We start from the raw sequence: 18,577 nt of genomic DNA on the forward strand, positions 1-18,577 counted from the left end.
TGCTGTCAATACAGAGAACAACGACAAAAATCGGTGTAGCCTACACCGTGTTATCCTCTTTTTAAAATTTGCACCCTGTTGACTTCAATGGGGCAAGTTTTAAACCTGCTTTTAGCCTCTTAACATCCTTGATGTGTCATTACAAGTGCCCAGCCAATGTGAGTGATTCCTTTAGAGTTTACACGGGTGAATCTGACTGCAGTAGATGTGAAAGATATGAATAAAAATGATGTTAATTCAGCCAGCGCACATACCTGTATTTACATCCTGTTTTCGGTCGAAGTCCAAAGTAGTCGATTGCCGAGTTCACGCGCATAGGTTATCACGGTTAGGTTATTGCCCCATTGAAGTCAACAGGGTGCAAATTTTAAAAAGAGGATAACACGGTGTAGGCAGCACCGATTTTTGTCGTTGTTCTCTGTACTGACAGCACTCCAAATTTACAAAAAATGAGCTCAATGTTAAAATTGACCGGAGTTCTCCTTTAATCTCTCAATTGGGTATTTATCATTAAAGATATAGAGTTTGGAATCTAGCGGTCAAAATGACCGCTTGCGGCAGTTCTAGTAGTTATGGAATTCTGGCACTTCTAGTGTTAATAAAGTCTTAAAGAAGCCCATAAACGCCACATGTAATTGCTTCATTAAAATATACTTATTAGTCTGAGAATAATTGTATGTCTCTAAGCTCTCATTCAACACATCACTGAAAGGAAATCACACATTTCGAGCTTAAATCTGAATGTCTCATGAAGCCAGTCTTGTCTAATTGCTTCTTTGAAGCAGTTTGAAAGAGTTCATGTAATATTTTTGGAACAGAAAATATCTTGCAAAATGATTTTTATTCAACACAGATGTGGTGCTAAAGACTTTCTGTAACAGCTCGTTCATTTGACAGCTGAATTCAGCATGGGGATTTGTAAAATGTACTGATAAACAATACTATAATGACAAAGTACCCATTAATATAATTTCAGGTGAATGAGATAACATAAACATCGTCAATAAAGAAGAAATGTTTTGTCATGCTTGCATAAACTAACAGCAGCGTGAGGAACATATGGTTAAGCCATTGTCTGTGAATGATTCCTGAATGGACACTTTGTCTCAAGGGACACTACTTTATAACCACGACCTTTGGTAGAGACCCATCATGCAAAACAAATCATGGTTGTAAAGCTGTAAAACACAAACACACCCACCCAGGATTTTATTTTAATTATTTTGCAACATAAAGCAGACTTTCCAGCTCTGCTCTTCTTTAGTGTGCTCCGACTTCAACTGCACACACGACTGGAAAAGAAGGAATTAACAGCAGTGAATTTCCAACTAACAACAGTGAAGGTAAATAGAATATATTTAAATGAAATAATTTGTAAAAATTAATTGAAATGTAATATATATTATCAACTAATATAAGACGTCCATGTATAAATTCAGCTGAAATACATAGCTGTCGAAAGATGATTTTTTGTTATATGGACGTTTATGACGCTTCATAGGCCATTTGCTGCATGTACAAATGTTCAGTTGTTTAGCTAGACAAGAATGCTTTCCAAAAATGTTATCTTGATAGGATTGTTTCAACCCACAAGCTGCTGTGAAAATGAAAAAAACAATCAATTCAACTTTGAAGTACTGAAATGAAATCGAGACTGTTTGATCCATAAGAACAATTAGGTCGCTATTCTTTTTTGTCATGTGAATCGATTCAAGTCAACAATATTTTTTTAAATACTGAAAAATTGGGTGTTTTGTTGAAAAAGACTGAGTTGGGTTCAAATAAAAGATGGAAGACAATACAAAGTGTAGATGGCACAGTATCAAACAGAAAACAGATTGTTACTGACGCAGCATGAAGTTTCTCTTTTTGAACGAAACAAAGCAGAAAATAGAGAATGAGAAAACATGCTAAACACCATTTGGACAACATTAACAGACTTGATGCAGAATTGGCAGAAAAGACAGTGTGTGTGTTCCAGATGTTTCTGAATGTTTTGTCCTGGTGTTATTGTTGGATGTTTCACATCTTTAACCCTTTCATGTACAAGAATACATCTCAAAAAGCAGTAACTTTAAACTTAGTGACGAAGAAACAAAATAAGTGAAAAACCTTTTGAATGTTATTCTCTGCATTTCATACACAGACTCAAGGACATGTACTGCGTATGTCAAAGACGTGCAGGAAGATGAATTACAGGATGCTGTTTGATTATACTTTGTGTGTGTGTGTGTTAATCAGATGGGAAAGCGGCACTTCTCAGGGTTGGAGGTGACCCTGATGGTGTTGTTTTCATTGGTGCTGGTGGTCGCTGTCGCATTGGTCGTTGTACTGGCCACTGGGGAACCAGGGGTGATGAGAGAAGGTAGGTGATGAGATGCCAGTATTATGTCTTTGAATGACGACATGCAGAGACACGAGCACACATGTATAAACTATGCATGGATTTAAAAATTATTATTACTATTACAAAATAAATAACCAATATGATTTCCCTCTTTACAAGTTGAATATTTCATTCAGTGTAGTACTGTGATGTTTAACAGAGATATTAGACACAAATTATTACCTCAAAAAAGTATTGTGGACTGAGGGCAAACATATTGTCGAGTGGGACTGCAGCTCTTGAGGAGTAGTTTATTAACGACAAAAAACTGTGCCCACTTCTTCAAGGACAGTGAGAAATGTGCGTCTGTTCCACTAAAAAAAAAAAGAAAAAAAAAAAAATGTCCACCCTGATTGTTATCAAGGACACCCAGCAGTGAGAAAACCAAAAGCAGAGACAGTATACATAAACATTGGTGAATGGCTCACATGGGGACGAGGACTCAAGCATGCACAGAGAGGGTTATTATGACAGCTGTCACTCTCAATTTCAATTTACCGCCCTGATGTTGGTCAAGTGGTTTATATTTAAAGGGAACAAATTGAGCCTCGGACAGATGGATGTGTGGGGGGAGTCTCTATGGTTGCATGCATATGACCTTGTTTTAGGGGTATATATATATATATATATATACACACACACACATATATAGCAGGAAAACATCACATGTAGCAGGTACTTTAGATAAATGTGGTGTTTGATTTATGATTATATCAGATTGCATACTGGTCAATGATTACAAAATAACATCTGTTGGGTTATGTACTATGTACGTTTGAAGAATTCTGACCTTGTAAATTTATGTTCTATGGCAATAAGCCAGAGTTTGGTTACTAGTTATTTTGCAACAGTTACGTTTTAAGGAAGGGGTTAAAAGACATTCGTGTTAAAACAGATAAAGGATGTTGTTGTGGAATTAACATCAAATTCAACTGATGTTTGGTCACAAGTGTTTTTATTTGTTTTTTATTAAAGAAAGTTATATATAAATATATTAACTTATTAGGCAGCACAGCTGCTTTTGACATAATGAGTAATGTTTTTTGAGCAGCTAATCGGCATATAAGAATGATTTCTGAAGCATCATGATGATATATAATGTATAATGATGCTGAAAATTCAGCTTTGCATCACAGGAATAAATGACATTTTAAAATAAATTCAAATAGAAAACAGTTATTTTAAATTGTAATAATATTGCACGATATTACTGTTTTCACTGGATGTTGCTTAAAATCTGTTAAAGTATACAATGATGGTTATTTGCTATTTCAGATTCAGAATCAGACATTGTCCCGGAATGTCCCAAAATTCCAGATGGAGAGAGAGTGGACTGTTTTCCAGATGGCGGTGCTTCCCAGGTAAACTGCAGTGGACATGGCCTACTACATTCCGTAAAAACTTCCAGCATGCTTTTCTGAATCTTCCTGTGTGTCCTTACAGCAAAAATGTTTAAAAAGAGCATGCTGTTGGAGCCCATTGAATGAGACTAACGTCCCCTGGTGCTTCTTCTCCAAAAACCACGGCTACAGCGTGGTCAGTGAAAACAAGCCTGACAGCACACGTGAGTTCAGCCTGAAATGAGACGTTGCTGTAATAAAACATTATGACACGTATCACTGGGTTTAAGATAAGTCTTCCTAATACCTCTTTTGTCACGAGCCAATTACACAGAGAATATTTATAAATTGGGAGTGGTGTGGAATAGTAGATGTCACCATGAGATATCACCATTGTACCCTTGATCAAGGTTATATCAGGTGGAACAAGTCTCTTTTTATTATTCTATAATTCGTGAGCTTAGAATTATAAGGTTCTATCTCCACTTTTGGTTGAAATTGAGTTTTTGACATAATCTGATCCATTAGGTGTTTATTAATGCCTGTGTGGTGTTATTTTTGTAAAAAATATATTTTGTTACTAGTTATTAATAAAATAAAAAGGTTCCATCTCACAAAACATAAACCGAGTTGGGATTATAAGGTTCTATCTCCAGTAGATTCAATATCCAATCAAAACCCTGAATGAACACGAACGGACCAATCAAAACCCACCTCTTAGCTCTGTAGCCTGGACACAGAGCTAAGGGCTGGACATTAGCCTGGACATTTGAAGTCGGCAAAAGATGGCATTTCCATCTTTCTATCTTTTTTTTATAACGAATCAATCGTTCTTTCTTTCTCTCTTACTAATCTATCTATCTATCTATCTATCTATCTATCTATCTATCTATCTATCTATCTGTCTATCTATCTATCTATCTATCTATCTATCTATCTATCTATCTATCTATCTATCTATCTATCTATCTTCAAACTGTTTCTATCTATCTTCAAACTTTATCTATCTATATATCTATCCTTAATAACTAATCAATCTTTCTTTTTTACTAATCCATCTTTCTTTCTTTTAAACTAATATTTCTTTCTTTCTAAATAATCTATCTTTCTTTCAACCTATTCCATCTTTCTTTCTTTCTAACTAATCCATCTTTCTTTCTTTCTTTCTTTCTTTCTTTCTTTCTTTCTTTCTTTCTTTCTTTCTTTCTTTCTTTCTTTCTTTCTTTCTTTCTAACTAATCCATCTTTCTAACTAATCCATCTTTCTTTCTAACTAATCCTTCTTTCTTTCTTTCTTTCTTTCTTTCTTTCTTTCTTTCTTTCTTTCTTTCTTTCTTTCTAACTATTCTATCTTTCTTTCTAACTAATCCATCTTTATTTTCTTTATTTCTAACTAATCCATCTTTCTTTCTTTCTAACTAATCCATCTTTCTTTCTTTCTTTCTTTCTTTCTTTCTTTCTTTCTTTCTTTCTTTCTAACTAATCCATCTTTCTAACTAATCCATCTTTCTTTCTAACTAATCCTTCTTTCTTTCTTTCTTTCTTTCTTTCTTTCTTTCTTTCTTTCTTTCTTTCTTTCTTTCTTTCTAACTAATCCATCTTTCTTTCTAACTAATCCTTCTTTCTTTCTTTCTTTCTTTCTTTCTTTCTTTCTTTCTTTCTTTCTTTCTAACTAACTAATCCATCTTTCTTTCTTTCTTTCTTTCTTTCTAACTAATCCATCTTTCTTTCTTTCTTTCTTTCTTTCTTTCTTTCTTTCTTTCTTTCTTTCTTTCTAACTAATCTATCTTTCTTTCTAACTAATCCATCTTTTTTTCTTTCTTTTTAACTAATCCATCTTTCTATCTTTCTTTCTTTCTAACTAATCCATCTTTCAGGTGTGGGGGTGGGGGTGGTGGATGCATCAGGATCCATGTCCATGTTCTTTGAAAATAATTTTTTTTTTTTTCTTACAAACTTGCTTGGCTTTGATGTATACTATACTATTATATATTATATTATATACTACAAGCTGTGTGCTTGTATTATAAATATATAAATTGATTAAAATCAATGGTTATATACATTTATTCTTTGAAATGTGGGGTTTTATTTGTAAAAGTGGAGATAGAACCTTATAATTCTGAGAGCTCTGATTCTGTTTGGAATTATAAGGTTAGAACCTTATAGAGATATAGAGATAGAACCTTATAATTCCAAACAGAATCAGAGCTCTCAGAATTATAAGGTTCTATCTCCATTTGGGCCACCTTAAAAAATCCCATTTCCAAATGTGCCAGGATTTTGATATTCTATCCTCAAAGTACCTGTAGGGTGATGGTCTTGTTGAGCTATAATAGTAGGTTATACTACATAACAGTTTTGCCAGCTGGGATGTAAAAACTTTGATGCTCAATATCTCAGAACTACCCTAAACGGAGATAGAACCTTATAATTCTAAGCTCACGAATTGCCGATATCGTGTGAATCAAATTCCACTGACCCTGGTCTTGTGGTGATAAATGAAGATTATTGAGATATTTCAAGGCTTAAAAGAAGGCTTTTTTTAATTAGCAGTGTTTGCTTACCATGACTGTTGATCATAATATGTACTATGGACATAAGTGATACCTCATATAAAATTCCATTGACATTGAATCTTGAAACATTGACTTGAGCCACACATCTTACATTTCCTTCAGAAAATATACTTTCCATTCCTCACAGATTTTTTTAAATTGTAAAAAAAAAAAAAAAAAATGCTCACTGTTAGTTAATGTTAGTTAATACATTAACTAATGCTAACAAATGAGACCTTACATCCACAAAAGCAGTCACTTTTTTTTTCTTTTTTTTTTTTTTTATTGAGCTTTCCATTGATGTATGGTTTGTAAGGATAGGACAATATTTGGCCGATATACAACTATTTGAAAATCTGGAATCTGAGGGTGCAAAAAATCGAAACATTGAGAAAATCGCCTTTAAAGTTGTAAATTTATGTTCGCGATTCTGCTGCATTCACTCACAAAAATAAATGTTTTATATATTTACGGTAGGCAATTTACTAAATATCTTAATGGAACATGATCTTTACTTAATATCCTAATGATTTTTGGCATAAAAGAAAAATCGATAATTTTGACCCATACAATGTATTTTTGGCTATTGCCACAAATATACCCGTGCAACTTATGACTGTTTTTTGTGATCCAGGGTCACAAGTGTTATGGAAAATATTATTTCAGTTTTTCTACTTTGTAATGGTTTAATGTGTTTCTTTCCCGTTTCTTTGTCAAAAAAACAATCAGTGTGAACTTTGAAAAGTTTGTATTTATCCATGTAGTAAGTAAAACAGACAATTCACCAAGACCTCTTTGGAAAATGTTTTGCTGTAGATATTGAGGCCAAGCTGACAAGAATGGACGCTCCATCTCTATTTGGAGATGATATTAAAGAGTTGAGTTTCTACGCTGAAATGCAGACAGAAAACCGCTTTCGATTTAAGGTCTGTTTACCAACTGACACAAATAGTCACGACATCATGTCAGTTTAAACATGTTTATAATGGTGTGCAATGTTCTTTTTGTTACCAGATCACTGATCCAAAGCAAACCAGGTATGAGGTTCCTCACGAGCATGTGCAGAATCTCCCTTCCAGTCCTCCCACCGGCACCCTAAAATACAGAATGGAGCTGATCCATAAGCCCTTTGGACTGAAAGTTTGGAGAACATCTCCCGAAAAACTCCTGTAAGTGGCGTCCACTTGGGAGCTTTTTGTCTTTTCTCTTCCCTTTCACAGATGGATTATATGTTGACTCTTTGTGAGCTCAGTGCATCATTAACTAGAATCATTTTAAAATGTTTCTTTGACTATATAAAGAGCAATCACAATAACACCAAAAAGACAGAAATTAGAAGCATGAATAGAATGAGGGAATCCGAATAGGTCTGAAAGAAGCCTGAAGCAATGCAAACAAGCTTTTTGTAAAGGAGCTGGTCTTCGTCTCGCTGTCTAAATGCTGTAGATGGAAATTGTTTTGTTTCCTTTTGATATTGTCTGCCGCCATCTGTGCGTTTTTGTGTACACTGTTGAAAATGAAAGGCAGGAAAATGGCCAGTTCTGATTCCTAGTTCTTACACGTGTTCAAGTCGAATTTGATTGTTTGATTGTATCAGGCCAGCTTTATGGATGTTGCATCTGTCACATAAGCAATGTATATTCAGTTTGGGGGCCTTTTTAAAACAGAACTCATTCATATTAAATAAGAGATCATAGCAGAAGTAGCAAGGCACGGGCAACCTTTTAGTTCACACTGTATACTAAAACTGAGTGAGAATGCCGTTTAAACTTTGTTGTCAATATATTTCTGCAGTACAGACATGCAATACATGATGCTTCAGTAAATTAATTGACATTTAAAAATGACATTTACACAAAAAGTGTATTAGTTTTCAAACTGACAACCATTTCATAATTTTTGGCATTAATCAAAGGACATTATCAGTGTAGCAAGCTAGACATCAGTTTATTTCCATTACAAAGCTACATTTCTGTTTTACGCTGTGAAAGCTCAATCTGTGACCGCTGTTGCAATGCTCAAACACTGCAGATGCAATATGTGTGAAACAGACTTTATACGTACATCAAATGATCCAAATTAGATGCTTCTTTCTTTATTACAACTTTCAATAGCAGGATTGCCCATTGAGAAATGGGCCTTATTTCCAAAGAATAGGGAACCACAGTCAACAAAAGCCACATTTCCCTTTACGTGACCATTTTCTTGTTGTCTGTATGCATGTTGCAAAACAATAAATGAATCAGTAATCTTTTATCTCCTGAATTGTATTACTTTAAAGCCTAACAATAATGGCTTTAATCATAGAAATGCATGATTCATGTAGAGGTATCAGCATATATTGGTATTTCATAAGAAGTGTAGTTGCGTAATATGCTGATTACCTTATCTTTAGTGCTATTATTTTTAAAACTCCAAGTAGAAGTTTAGATAAGAAGATGTTTTCGTCACAGAAAGATTCTTAGCAGTCAGTTTAGATTTGGTTTTGGGAATAGGCAGACATTTTCCTTACGTTACAGAAGATGATCCTTCCGATCCTATCAGTCGATAGTTGTGTTTTCATGTGGTTTGGACGTGCATTTTCAGTGTTTTCAGACCCCTCTTGATGACATGCTGGAAAGGTGAAACTGTACACATGTTATTTAAGGGTTTCATGACATTCACCCACAAAATTAATTATAAACTTACTATTTACAACATTTCTAAACCTCTTGCTCCATCAGGTTTGACACAACCCTTGGGCCGCTGGTTTTTGCTGATCAGTACCTTCAGCTCTCTGCTAAACTCCCCTCTCACAATATTTATGGACTTGGAGAGCATGTCCATCAGACCTTCCGCCATGACACCAACTGGAGGACCTGGCCTATCTTCACAAGAGATGCTTTTCCCAATGGCGTGAGTCACAACATTTTCACTATTCCAAACCAGTCTGACTTACTTTCTTCACTGGAATACAACGTTTTAGGCAAGTTTTTGAGGGATATCCTGGCCATTCTGGAATGAAGGACTAAGGATGTCAAGCTTCAAAAAGGATGCAAAAGCATCATAAAATAATCATAGAAGAAGTTCATACACATCATGCAACATATTCCAAATATTCTGAAGTCATACTGTATGACTGAAATAAAATTTTCATTGTTCACTGATAATTGCTGCAATTGGATCAGTGAGTCAGCGTTGAATGTAAGAAATTAATCAGTCTGAACAACATAGCTATTTTTCCGAGATCTAGGGCAGATATCAAGATTTTCAGTGAATTACAACTTACAAATGATTGCATGATATCAGAGGACTTAAAATATACTGCATAAGTTGTGTTCCAGAGAAGAAATGAGGATGACTAAATGATGGCAGAATTTTCATTTTTTTGGTTAACTTTACCTTTAATGAGTAGCCTGGCAAGCCAGACCTACATCAAGATGTTAGGTCTGGCAACTCACCATAGACACGGCTCAATCCGAGGGGCGGGATAAACAGCTGTCTTTCAAATTCCCTCTGCACGCAATAGGACAGCGCTTCAACCAACCAGAGCGTTTTCCCAACAGCGGAGCTAGTTGATAGATTCAACTTTTGCCGTATCTGGCCGGCAAAACTACGAACACATCTTCCTTTTTTTAAGAATGACTTAAGTGCTGTTCTTTGCTCTTTTCTCAAAGAAAAACTTAACTCCAAGTCCTCCAGAGTCGCGGACAAAGCCGATTCGAAAGACTGTTCGCCAGCAACAGCCGCCATTCTTTGTTTTCAAGTAGCAGAGAACCGTCGCAACTCTGTCGTCATTATGTTAAGCCCGCCCCGGCTACTCTATACACGACGTGATTGGCCTGACCCAATTTAGGTTTTTGCAGCTCGAAAGTCAATGGAGAGTTGCTAGACTACCCTGGCTGCAAAATACATTTAGATTAATGCATCTAGATTTCTAGGCTATTTAATGAGCTATTTATAACTTATCTTACTCATATAAATTACTTTTGTTGGAATAACCCAATGTAATCAGGCTCATTTTGTCATATTAACATGAATAAAACAATTAATTTAAATATTTAACATGAAGCACATTGTTAGGTTACTTAACACAACTTCTGTGTGGGATTAGCCCTGGCATTTGTGTTCAAGACAATGCAACATAAATGTTCTAAATTGTCTCATTAATTGATAAAAGGTTGAAATTTGCCATCACAAACATTAATGCCTTTTCCTACCCCAGGGCACACACAACCTGTACGGACACTACCCCTATTTCACATGTCTGGAAGATGAAAGCGGCCAATCCATTGGAGTTTTCCTCATGAACAGCAATGCTATGGGTAAACAGTCGTTTTATTTTGTCATTGCCATTGTTTTTTGTTTTTGTTTTTTTTTCATTCCCAGCCACAAACATGAGCTTTGCCGTGGGCTAAAGTCATAATCTTTAACAACATGATTTGTAATGTCTGTGCACAGCATATATAGTGTGTCTTGATGTGCTTGTGTGAATGGCTGCTTTTGCTTAAGGTTAGCAAATTAGGATAATTAAAAAAAAAATTTAATGTCTGTGTGCAGAGGTGACTATCCAGCCTGCTCCGGCTGTAACCTTCCGAACTATTGGAGGAGTTTTGGACTTCTACATCCTGGTTGGAGACACACCGGAGGCAGTGGTGGGCGAGTTCACGAAGGTGAGTGTTGCTGTCGCATATAAATAGAAACACTAACAACACTTGTTGACAAAATTGTCTGCATTTTAGAAATGCTTTTACATGTTAGATAGAGACATGGCGAGGTGGGCAGTACACACTACACATGGAAGTATGTGGGCAACCTGAGTCCGATCTGAAAGCAAAAAAGAGAAAGTTGTAAAACTTTATTTTGATAGTCCACTTTAGACATTCTACTAACTATAAGTTTCTTTGCAACTTTTTTGTGTGACAAAAAAAAGCTAAAAATATTTTTAAACATTTCATATTGTAACAGAGTCAGAAGTTGAATGCATCGAATCTTGTATAGTAATACATTTTATAGACTGTTTATTCATTCATATTTATGAATTGTTACATATTTTTACTGTGGAAATATTTTAAACAAAATACTAAAATGTATTATGCAAAAATACCGATTGGTCAGTTATATATTCTGCAGTCTATTATTTATTTAATTACTTTTTGGAAAATGACAGCTAAACAACTATATTATAAATTATAAACATTATCAAAACATATAATATTATGAATATGTTCTATTAAATGTACAACAAAAAAATGTATTACACAATTTTCTGGAATACTTGATTCTGATTGGTCATTTGCAGAATTCTGCCATCAAATGTTTTTGTACAGTATATAACCATTAAATGTTATGTTATTAATTACACATATTATTAAATGCAAAGATAAAACAATAATGAAACATACATATAGCAATATTATAATTTGCTGTCCTCCCTATTTATCCACACTCTCTTTTTGATCACACAATACAACTATTTCAGATCACATTGATATTTCATGACCATTTCAAGGTTATTATCATTAACACAAAAATAAACTAAAACTATTGATATATATATATATATATATATATACATACATAAGCTGATATATAAAAGAAAATTAAAAAATCTATTTTCTTTTTTAGCTAGCTGCTAAGACATCATTTTTCATTTTCTTTATAGTACCCAGTCTGAAATAAAAATGGATAAGACCTATATAGTCATATATATAAATAATAATACTAATAATAATGACAAAAACACACAACAAAATCACTAAAACTTTAACTAAAATAAAATGAAAAAATATAATAATAAAAACTAAAACAGAATGATACCAAAATAAAACCTGTCCATTTTTTTTTTTTTTTTTTGGTAAGCAGCAATTAATAATAAGTTATTGCAAAATAAACTTTGACACGGTGATCAGGAGAACGCCATAAATTCTTACCAAAACTTCATCCTTGCTAATTGATCTAATTGATTCATCTCGTGCTGAAGGTTGAAGTCAAATCATATAGGCCCAGATGAACCTTTCGCCTGAGGGAGTCCTGTGATGTTCAGCGTGTTTAACATTGCTTTATGTGTCTCCAGCTGATTGGCAGGCCTTTCATTCCTCCATACTGGTCTCTGGGCTTCCAGATCTCTCGCTGGGACTACGGCAGCCTGGAAAATGTGAAGACAGTCGTGGAGAGGAACCGACAGGCCGGCCTTCCGTATGTAAGTGCCAGGAACAGAAGGAGGGTTCCTCACTTTGTTCTACAAAATTTGATTCCATCCTGCACTTCAAAGCCACGATCCGGAGCACGGAAAAAAGCTTTATTAATAATAACTTTACATATGTGAATTTCACCTGTATACGCAGTTAGAAACGTTTAGCACCTTATGGTAGGGTTTTAATTGCCGAAAGATGTATTGAAGCTCAATGTTTGATGTAATTCGAACAAAGAGGGCATTAGCATGTCAGGATATTGCATCTCCATCTGATTAGCATGAGCAAATTACTGGCAGGAGAATCTCACCATCTGCTTATGTTCGATGGAAGTCAAACCTTCAAAAATCAAAACTGACAACAGTGAATGGACAATGTTGGCATGCAAAAGAGGCATAACGGATTAGTTATGGACAAGACTTCAGCGAGAATAGCCTGAAACAAATACTAACATTAACAACCTATTTAACTTCCATGATTTGATGCTGAAGTGAAACAGGATGTTCAGTGAGAGAAGAAAACTTTGATTTTAAGGGACTCAGCGCCAAACCATTATTTATGTCCACATGTTTTGTGTTTCAGGACGCCCAGATCACTGATATTGACTACATGGAGAACAAAAAGATCTTCACCTATGATATGGAAACATTTAAGGATTTGCCTCAGTTTGCCGACTACATGCATGATAAAGGGCAGAAATACATCATCATACTGGTGAGCCATTGCTACCGAAGTTATATTTATGCTAAGGTTTAGAGTTTTATAGGTTGGCAAGTTATTTCAGATTTTTGGACAGTAGGCAATAGCAAGTTTTGAGTCATATATTTCAGTGTTTTCAGTGTTTTTTCAGTGTTTTTTGAGAGTGTTTAAAAGTACCATTTTTGGTAGGATCCTGCTGTGTCCACAAGTTCAAGGATAAATGGACCCTATGAAACACTTGAGAGGGGACATGTTGCTAAAGTTTGGGTCACTGAATCAGATGGCGAAACACCTTTACTGGGAGAGGTAAGATCCTCCAAAGATACTCCTGATCGTGTTATTTTGTTGCTTAATTGTTACTAGGGTTGGAATTGAAAACCGGCTCTTATATATAAAACTTACTGAACTGAATGGTTTTAGTAATTGTTGTTGGACATCTGCATTTTTACACTAATGGGGACAGATAACATACAGCGTAACCAGAGTAGTCTGATCTGGGACTACTTTTTAATTAAAATATATATATTATATAAATTATCATGACCATGCATGAATTAGAAACTCGTTCCCACAAATTAAGAATTTGTTCTCTCGTTTTAGTACAATTCACAATTTTTATTGTAAATATATTATATAATTCATTTTAGAAAAATTTCTAAAGGATCATGTGACGCTGAAGTCTGGAGTAATGATGCTGAAAATTCAGCTTTGCATCACAGGAATAAATTACATTTTAAATTATATTCAAATAAAAAAAAGTTATTTTCAATTGTAATAATGTTTCACAAATGACTGATTTGACTGTATTTTTAATCAAATAAATGCAGCCTTGATGAGCTTAACAGACTTCTATCTCCTTTCTCTCTATATATTAATAAGTATAATTATTAACTGTTTACGTTACAGTTTTGTGGTGGAGGATTGTACAACAGTGCTTACTTAAAAGCCTGTAATCGTCAAGTTGAATGCGGGGCCGTTTACACAACACTGTTTTCAACAAAAAACTGTTTTAGCCGTTCATTTACACAACAATGGCGTTTTGGGGGACTGAAAATCATTATTGTCTCTGTGTAAACTACAAAAGTTTGAATTTGTATAACATTGACGTCAAGCGTTTGTGTATTACGCATGTTTAATCTATAGGCACATAGTTTTTCTTTACAAAGTGACATCGCCAACAACATTTTTAATCCGTGTGAACAGGAATCGCTTTGACAACATTGTCGTTTGTCCGCGATAAACGTAAAGGAAAAACTTACCATCCACCTTTTAATTAACCCATTAAACATGAACACAATTCTATTTAAAGAAACAATTATATTGTATTTACTGACTTAGTTTAAGAATTAATCGTGTGGTGCAAAACAAAATTGAACCTTGTAAAAATTAGAATAGGTATTTATAAAGAAGTAGAATATGTAAAGAGACATCGAGAAAGTGAAGGACATTTGGAGTTGCCATGTGATAGCCAGGAGAGAGGCCATTAATTTAACATCTGTAACCTTGAGTTAGATCATTTATTAACCACCCCTCAAGGCAACAAGACACATATCACATGGTAATATCACTTGTGATTATTTAGCCGGTTAGGCAGAGGCAGATGCTAATTGCTTTTTTATAGTTTTATTTCAGGTCAATGTGTGCATTGATTTTACATTAGAGTTTAATATCACGCTTTCATGCACCTCAGAGCCATGTGAGATGAGGAAAAGAAAAGAACACAAGAGGAAATGGAAACGCCCGTGGCTTAAAAACATAAAGACATAAATGAAATGAAAGCGGCAGTGCTAAGTGTCATCTGTGAAAGATTATGATGTTTGTGATTGAATCTCATAAAACATGGGAATTTTACCCAAATAATCAAAATAAATAGTATATAGGCTACTTTTAATAAATGCATATTTATTTATTTACTCTATAATGACAGTTAAGCATTTCCTCCTCCCCTCTCTCTCATGTCACAGGTCTGGCCAGGGGAAACCGTGTTTCCTGACTACACAAACGAGGCTTGCATTGATTGGTGGGTTGATGAAATTTCGCGATTCCACAAAGAAGTCAAGCATGATGCTCTCTGGATTGTAAGTATCCCACAGAGATCATTACCCGTGACCAAATATTGAACTTGATCAATTTACGACTTGGTAGAAAGGTCATGAAAGGTCATGAAAAATGTTCTGATTCCTATCTCCAACTTCCTACAGTCTCCGAATCAATATGATATGTCACTGACTCAATATGTATTAATCATGATATTCAAACACAGCAAAGCTCTATAAACATCGCTGTAGGATTTTAAACTCCATCTGATCTGTACAGAACAGTATAAACTGCAAAACCTTTAAAGTCAACATTATATCAAAATTTCAATGAATGTTTATTTGTATAGCGCTTTTTTCAGGACATATCGTTTCAAAGCAGCTTTACAGAAAATGCATTTTCAAAAATATTAAAATCTAGAAACTTTACACCATCCAATCAATTCCTGGTTGATAAAATCAAGTTCTGCCCATCTTGTTTTTTTTTAAGTAAAATGGTTCCGAATGCCATTTCATGTTGACTTTAAAGGGTGATGCTTTAATCTCGAGATAATTTGCTGCCTGAATTAGTGAGCGCTGAACTAATTGCTGTTTTATTTCTAAGGACATGAATGAGGTGGCCAATTTTGTGAAGGGAGGCATTAAAGGCTGCTCTGAAAACAAACTCAACTATCCTCCATTCACCCCAAGTGAGTCTGAAATGCATCTACCGTTTGATTTATTCATAGCAGATGCATATCAGCTGAGCATTTCCTCACCATCTGTAAACATCCGTACTCTTTATTTCCATTCGGCTCTAAAGATGTCCTTGATGACCTGATGTACAGTAAGACCTTATGTATGGATGCTAAACAGAAATGGGGGAACCACTATGATGTCCACAGTCTCTATGGGTACTCTATGGTCCTGGCCACTGAGAAGTAAGCTTTGTTTTTTCCACACTCTATATGCTAATAAGCAACTTTAATAGAGAGAATTGAACTAAAGTGTTACCAAAATTACTTTAAAGGTCCCGTATTATGCCCCTTTTCACAAGATGTAAAATAAGTCTCTGATGTCCCCAGAGTGTGTATGTGAAGTTTTAGCTCAAAATACCCAACAGATCATTTTTTACAGCATGTTTAAATTGTCATTTTTTGGGGCTCAGAAAAAGTTTTAGTGTGTGCCCTTTAAATGCAAATAAGCTGCTGCTGCACGGCACAGGAGGCGGAGCTTCATGAGCTCGCGCTCAGTCTCTCAGGACAATTTCATCTCACGGAATGATGATAATATCAGAAACTCTCAGTAACGGTGTTCATTTCGAGTCGGACAATAATGCCTACAGAGTCAGAGTGCTGTATAGAAATGGAACAGGTATAGTTTAGTAGTTTAATTACGGTTATAACGTATTTGTCATCTGCTTGTATGTATCCATTATTAATAGCCTACAAGTCTGCTGTTTCGGATCAGGTCCGAATGATGATCAACATATACTGATGAGTTTAATAAAGTTTATTGTACATCACACAAAAGATGAAGCGTCAGTTTTACTTCAGAAAATCACCGTAAGAGCTGAGTAAACACAGTAAGTTATAAGAAGTGCGCAAGTAGGCTACATAAACAAATTTCGGTAGAGTTGATGGAGCATTTTCTTTAAAAACAAAATAATTCCACCTCGTCTTCAACGGCTGCCTCAGATTTCGGGAGTAAATAGAGAGAGTTATGTGGATTAATACATCCAGCCACACAACACCTACAACGCTTGGGACACATTCTCATCTATGGCTGTGAACTCGATCAGGGCGGGTCTATGTTGAAACGGCAGTGTCTGTCAACACTCGTGGGCGGGGCCTGTCCTTAGTGACGTCACTAAAACAGCATTCTGAAAACAGGTCATTGGGAGACACTGCTGATGATTTATGGGGATTAATAAAAAAGGAGTGACTGGTTTTTATCACTATTGGCTGGTTGTGTACACACACTGCCAACACACATTTATGTCCAAATAGCATGCAAAAGTGAATTTTGCATAATAGGGGACCTTTAACCATCTATTGCACAATGTTGCCTCTCTATAACAAACTCATTTTCTTAATTTTGCAAGCATGTTTTTAAAGTTGGAAATAAAATGCAGGGACTTTCTTGATCATGTACCCTTGATGTCATTTTAAGATCTTTTTTTTTTTTTTTTTTTTTTTTTTTCTGGCATGAGACATTGTGGAGGATGCATATTTTTATTCTGGAGAACTGACTTCAGAAATATGATTCAATTTATTTATTTTTTGCGAGTAAACATTTTAAAACTGCTGGAGTCATATAAATTATTTGTGCATTTTGGGGAATTGCTTAAATGTGTTTGTTCTCTTAAAAATGGTGTGACAGTGGAATAGATATGAATTCTGTGGATATGGATGCAATGAATGCAGATGCTATTGAGAATATATATATATATAGGGGCTCAGTTTTGAAATGATTTATTTGATGAATGTAGGACAGCACACGACAGCTCTGAGTCAGCAGCAGTGACTCAGTAACATCACGTGTGACTCAGTGTTTAGTCATATGGCAGGATGTTTTCCTCAAAGGGGGGTGAAGAGAGTTGAGTTGTAACATGCTTGCTCCTTTTATTTTCAGCAGGAAATCTGTTTTACTCATCTTGTAATTTCTACATCATTGATTTGTTCCACTCTCGTTCCTTTACGCCTCCTCTCTCATTCAGCTTAACTCCCACTTAACTCCTGCTTGTATGTCTTTTCATCTCTTATGGTTTCCTGGGCCACCCTACTTGCCGTTGTGTCTTTTAAATGCCCTCCTTTATGTCTTTTTATTCTGGTGCCAACACTCCCTTTAGCTCTAAAATTGTGTTTGCTTCCAGGGCGGCGAAAGCGGTGTTTGGGAAAAGCCGTTCCATGGTCTTTACCCGGTCTTCCTTCCCCGGGGTGGGCAAATACGCTGGGCACTGGTTGGGCGACAACGGTGCCAACTGGAATGACATTAAGTGGGCCATACCAGGCATGCTGGAGTTTAACCTTTTCGGAATCCCTTACGTAAGTGGTTTCATTCAGTTTATGTGTCCAAATAAAATGACTTTTCAAATATGGGTAATCGATTGTAGACACCAGTCTTTCTTCAAAACGCAACAGCCCCACTGAGAGACATGGAAAGCATTTAGAAAAAGCTTTTGGTTTTGATTATGTTTCCATGAAACGCAATGAGAAATTGAATGGACGTTTGGACTCAGTGTTCAGGTTGAATTGAGTTAACATTGACTGACTGACTCAACAGTCAGATCCAATGAATTCATCATTGGACAGACGATGTAAACATCTCTTGTTATTGCTGCGTTTAAAAGCAGGCCTTGCACAATATTATCTGATCACCAAACGTACTGTGATTTGTACTTTGAG

At 35.3% G+C, this 18,577-nt stretch overlaps 1 protein-coding gene across 1 annotated transcript in view; it reads left to right on the forward strand.

Annotated features, from left to right (window-relative positions):
* Window positions 1–2,241: 2,241 nt before the first annotated feature.
* si (sucrase-isomaltase) overlaps window positions 2,242–18,577 on the forward strand; it is a gene marked incomplete at its 5' end in the record, with an annotated part of 57,897 nt that continues 41,561 nt past the window's right edge. The window contains 15 exons of the mRNA XM_084123725.1: window positions 2,242–2,365; window positions 3,662–3,747; window positions 3,830–3,950; window positions 7,100–7,209; window positions 7,298–7,452; window positions 9,007–9,178; window positions 10,488–10,587; window positions 10,823–10,935; window positions 12,339–12,464; window positions 13,039–13,170; window positions 13,345–13,461; window positions 15,120–15,233; window positions 15,796–15,880; window positions 15,994–16,111; window positions 18,046–18,217. Coding sequence (XP_083979851.1) covers window positions 2,242–2,365; window positions 3,662–3,747; window positions 3,830–3,950; window positions 7,100–7,209; window positions 7,298–7,452; window positions 9,007–9,178; window positions 10,488–10,587; window positions 10,823–10,935; window positions 12,339–12,464; window positions 13,039–13,170; window positions 13,345–13,461; window positions 15,120–15,233; window positions 15,796–15,880; window positions 15,994–16,111; window positions 18,046–18,217 — 1,845 coding nt within the window. The remainder of the gene's footprint in view (window positions 2,366–3,661; window positions 3,748–3,829; window positions 3,951–7,099; window positions 7,210–7,297; window positions 7,453–9,006; window positions 9,179–10,487; window positions 10,588–10,822; window positions 10,936–12,338; window positions 12,465–13,038; window positions 13,171–13,344; window positions 13,462–15,119; window positions 15,234–15,795; window positions 15,881–15,993; window positions 16,112–18,045; window positions 18,218–18,577) is intronic.

The sequence above is a fragment of the Abramis brama genome, assembly GCF_963993115.1.
Source record: "Abramis brama genome assembly, chromosome: 9".
NCBI classification, from domain to species: domain Eukaryota; kingdom Metazoa; phylum Chordata; class Actinopteri; order Cypriniformes; family Leuciscidae; genus Abramis; species Abramis brama.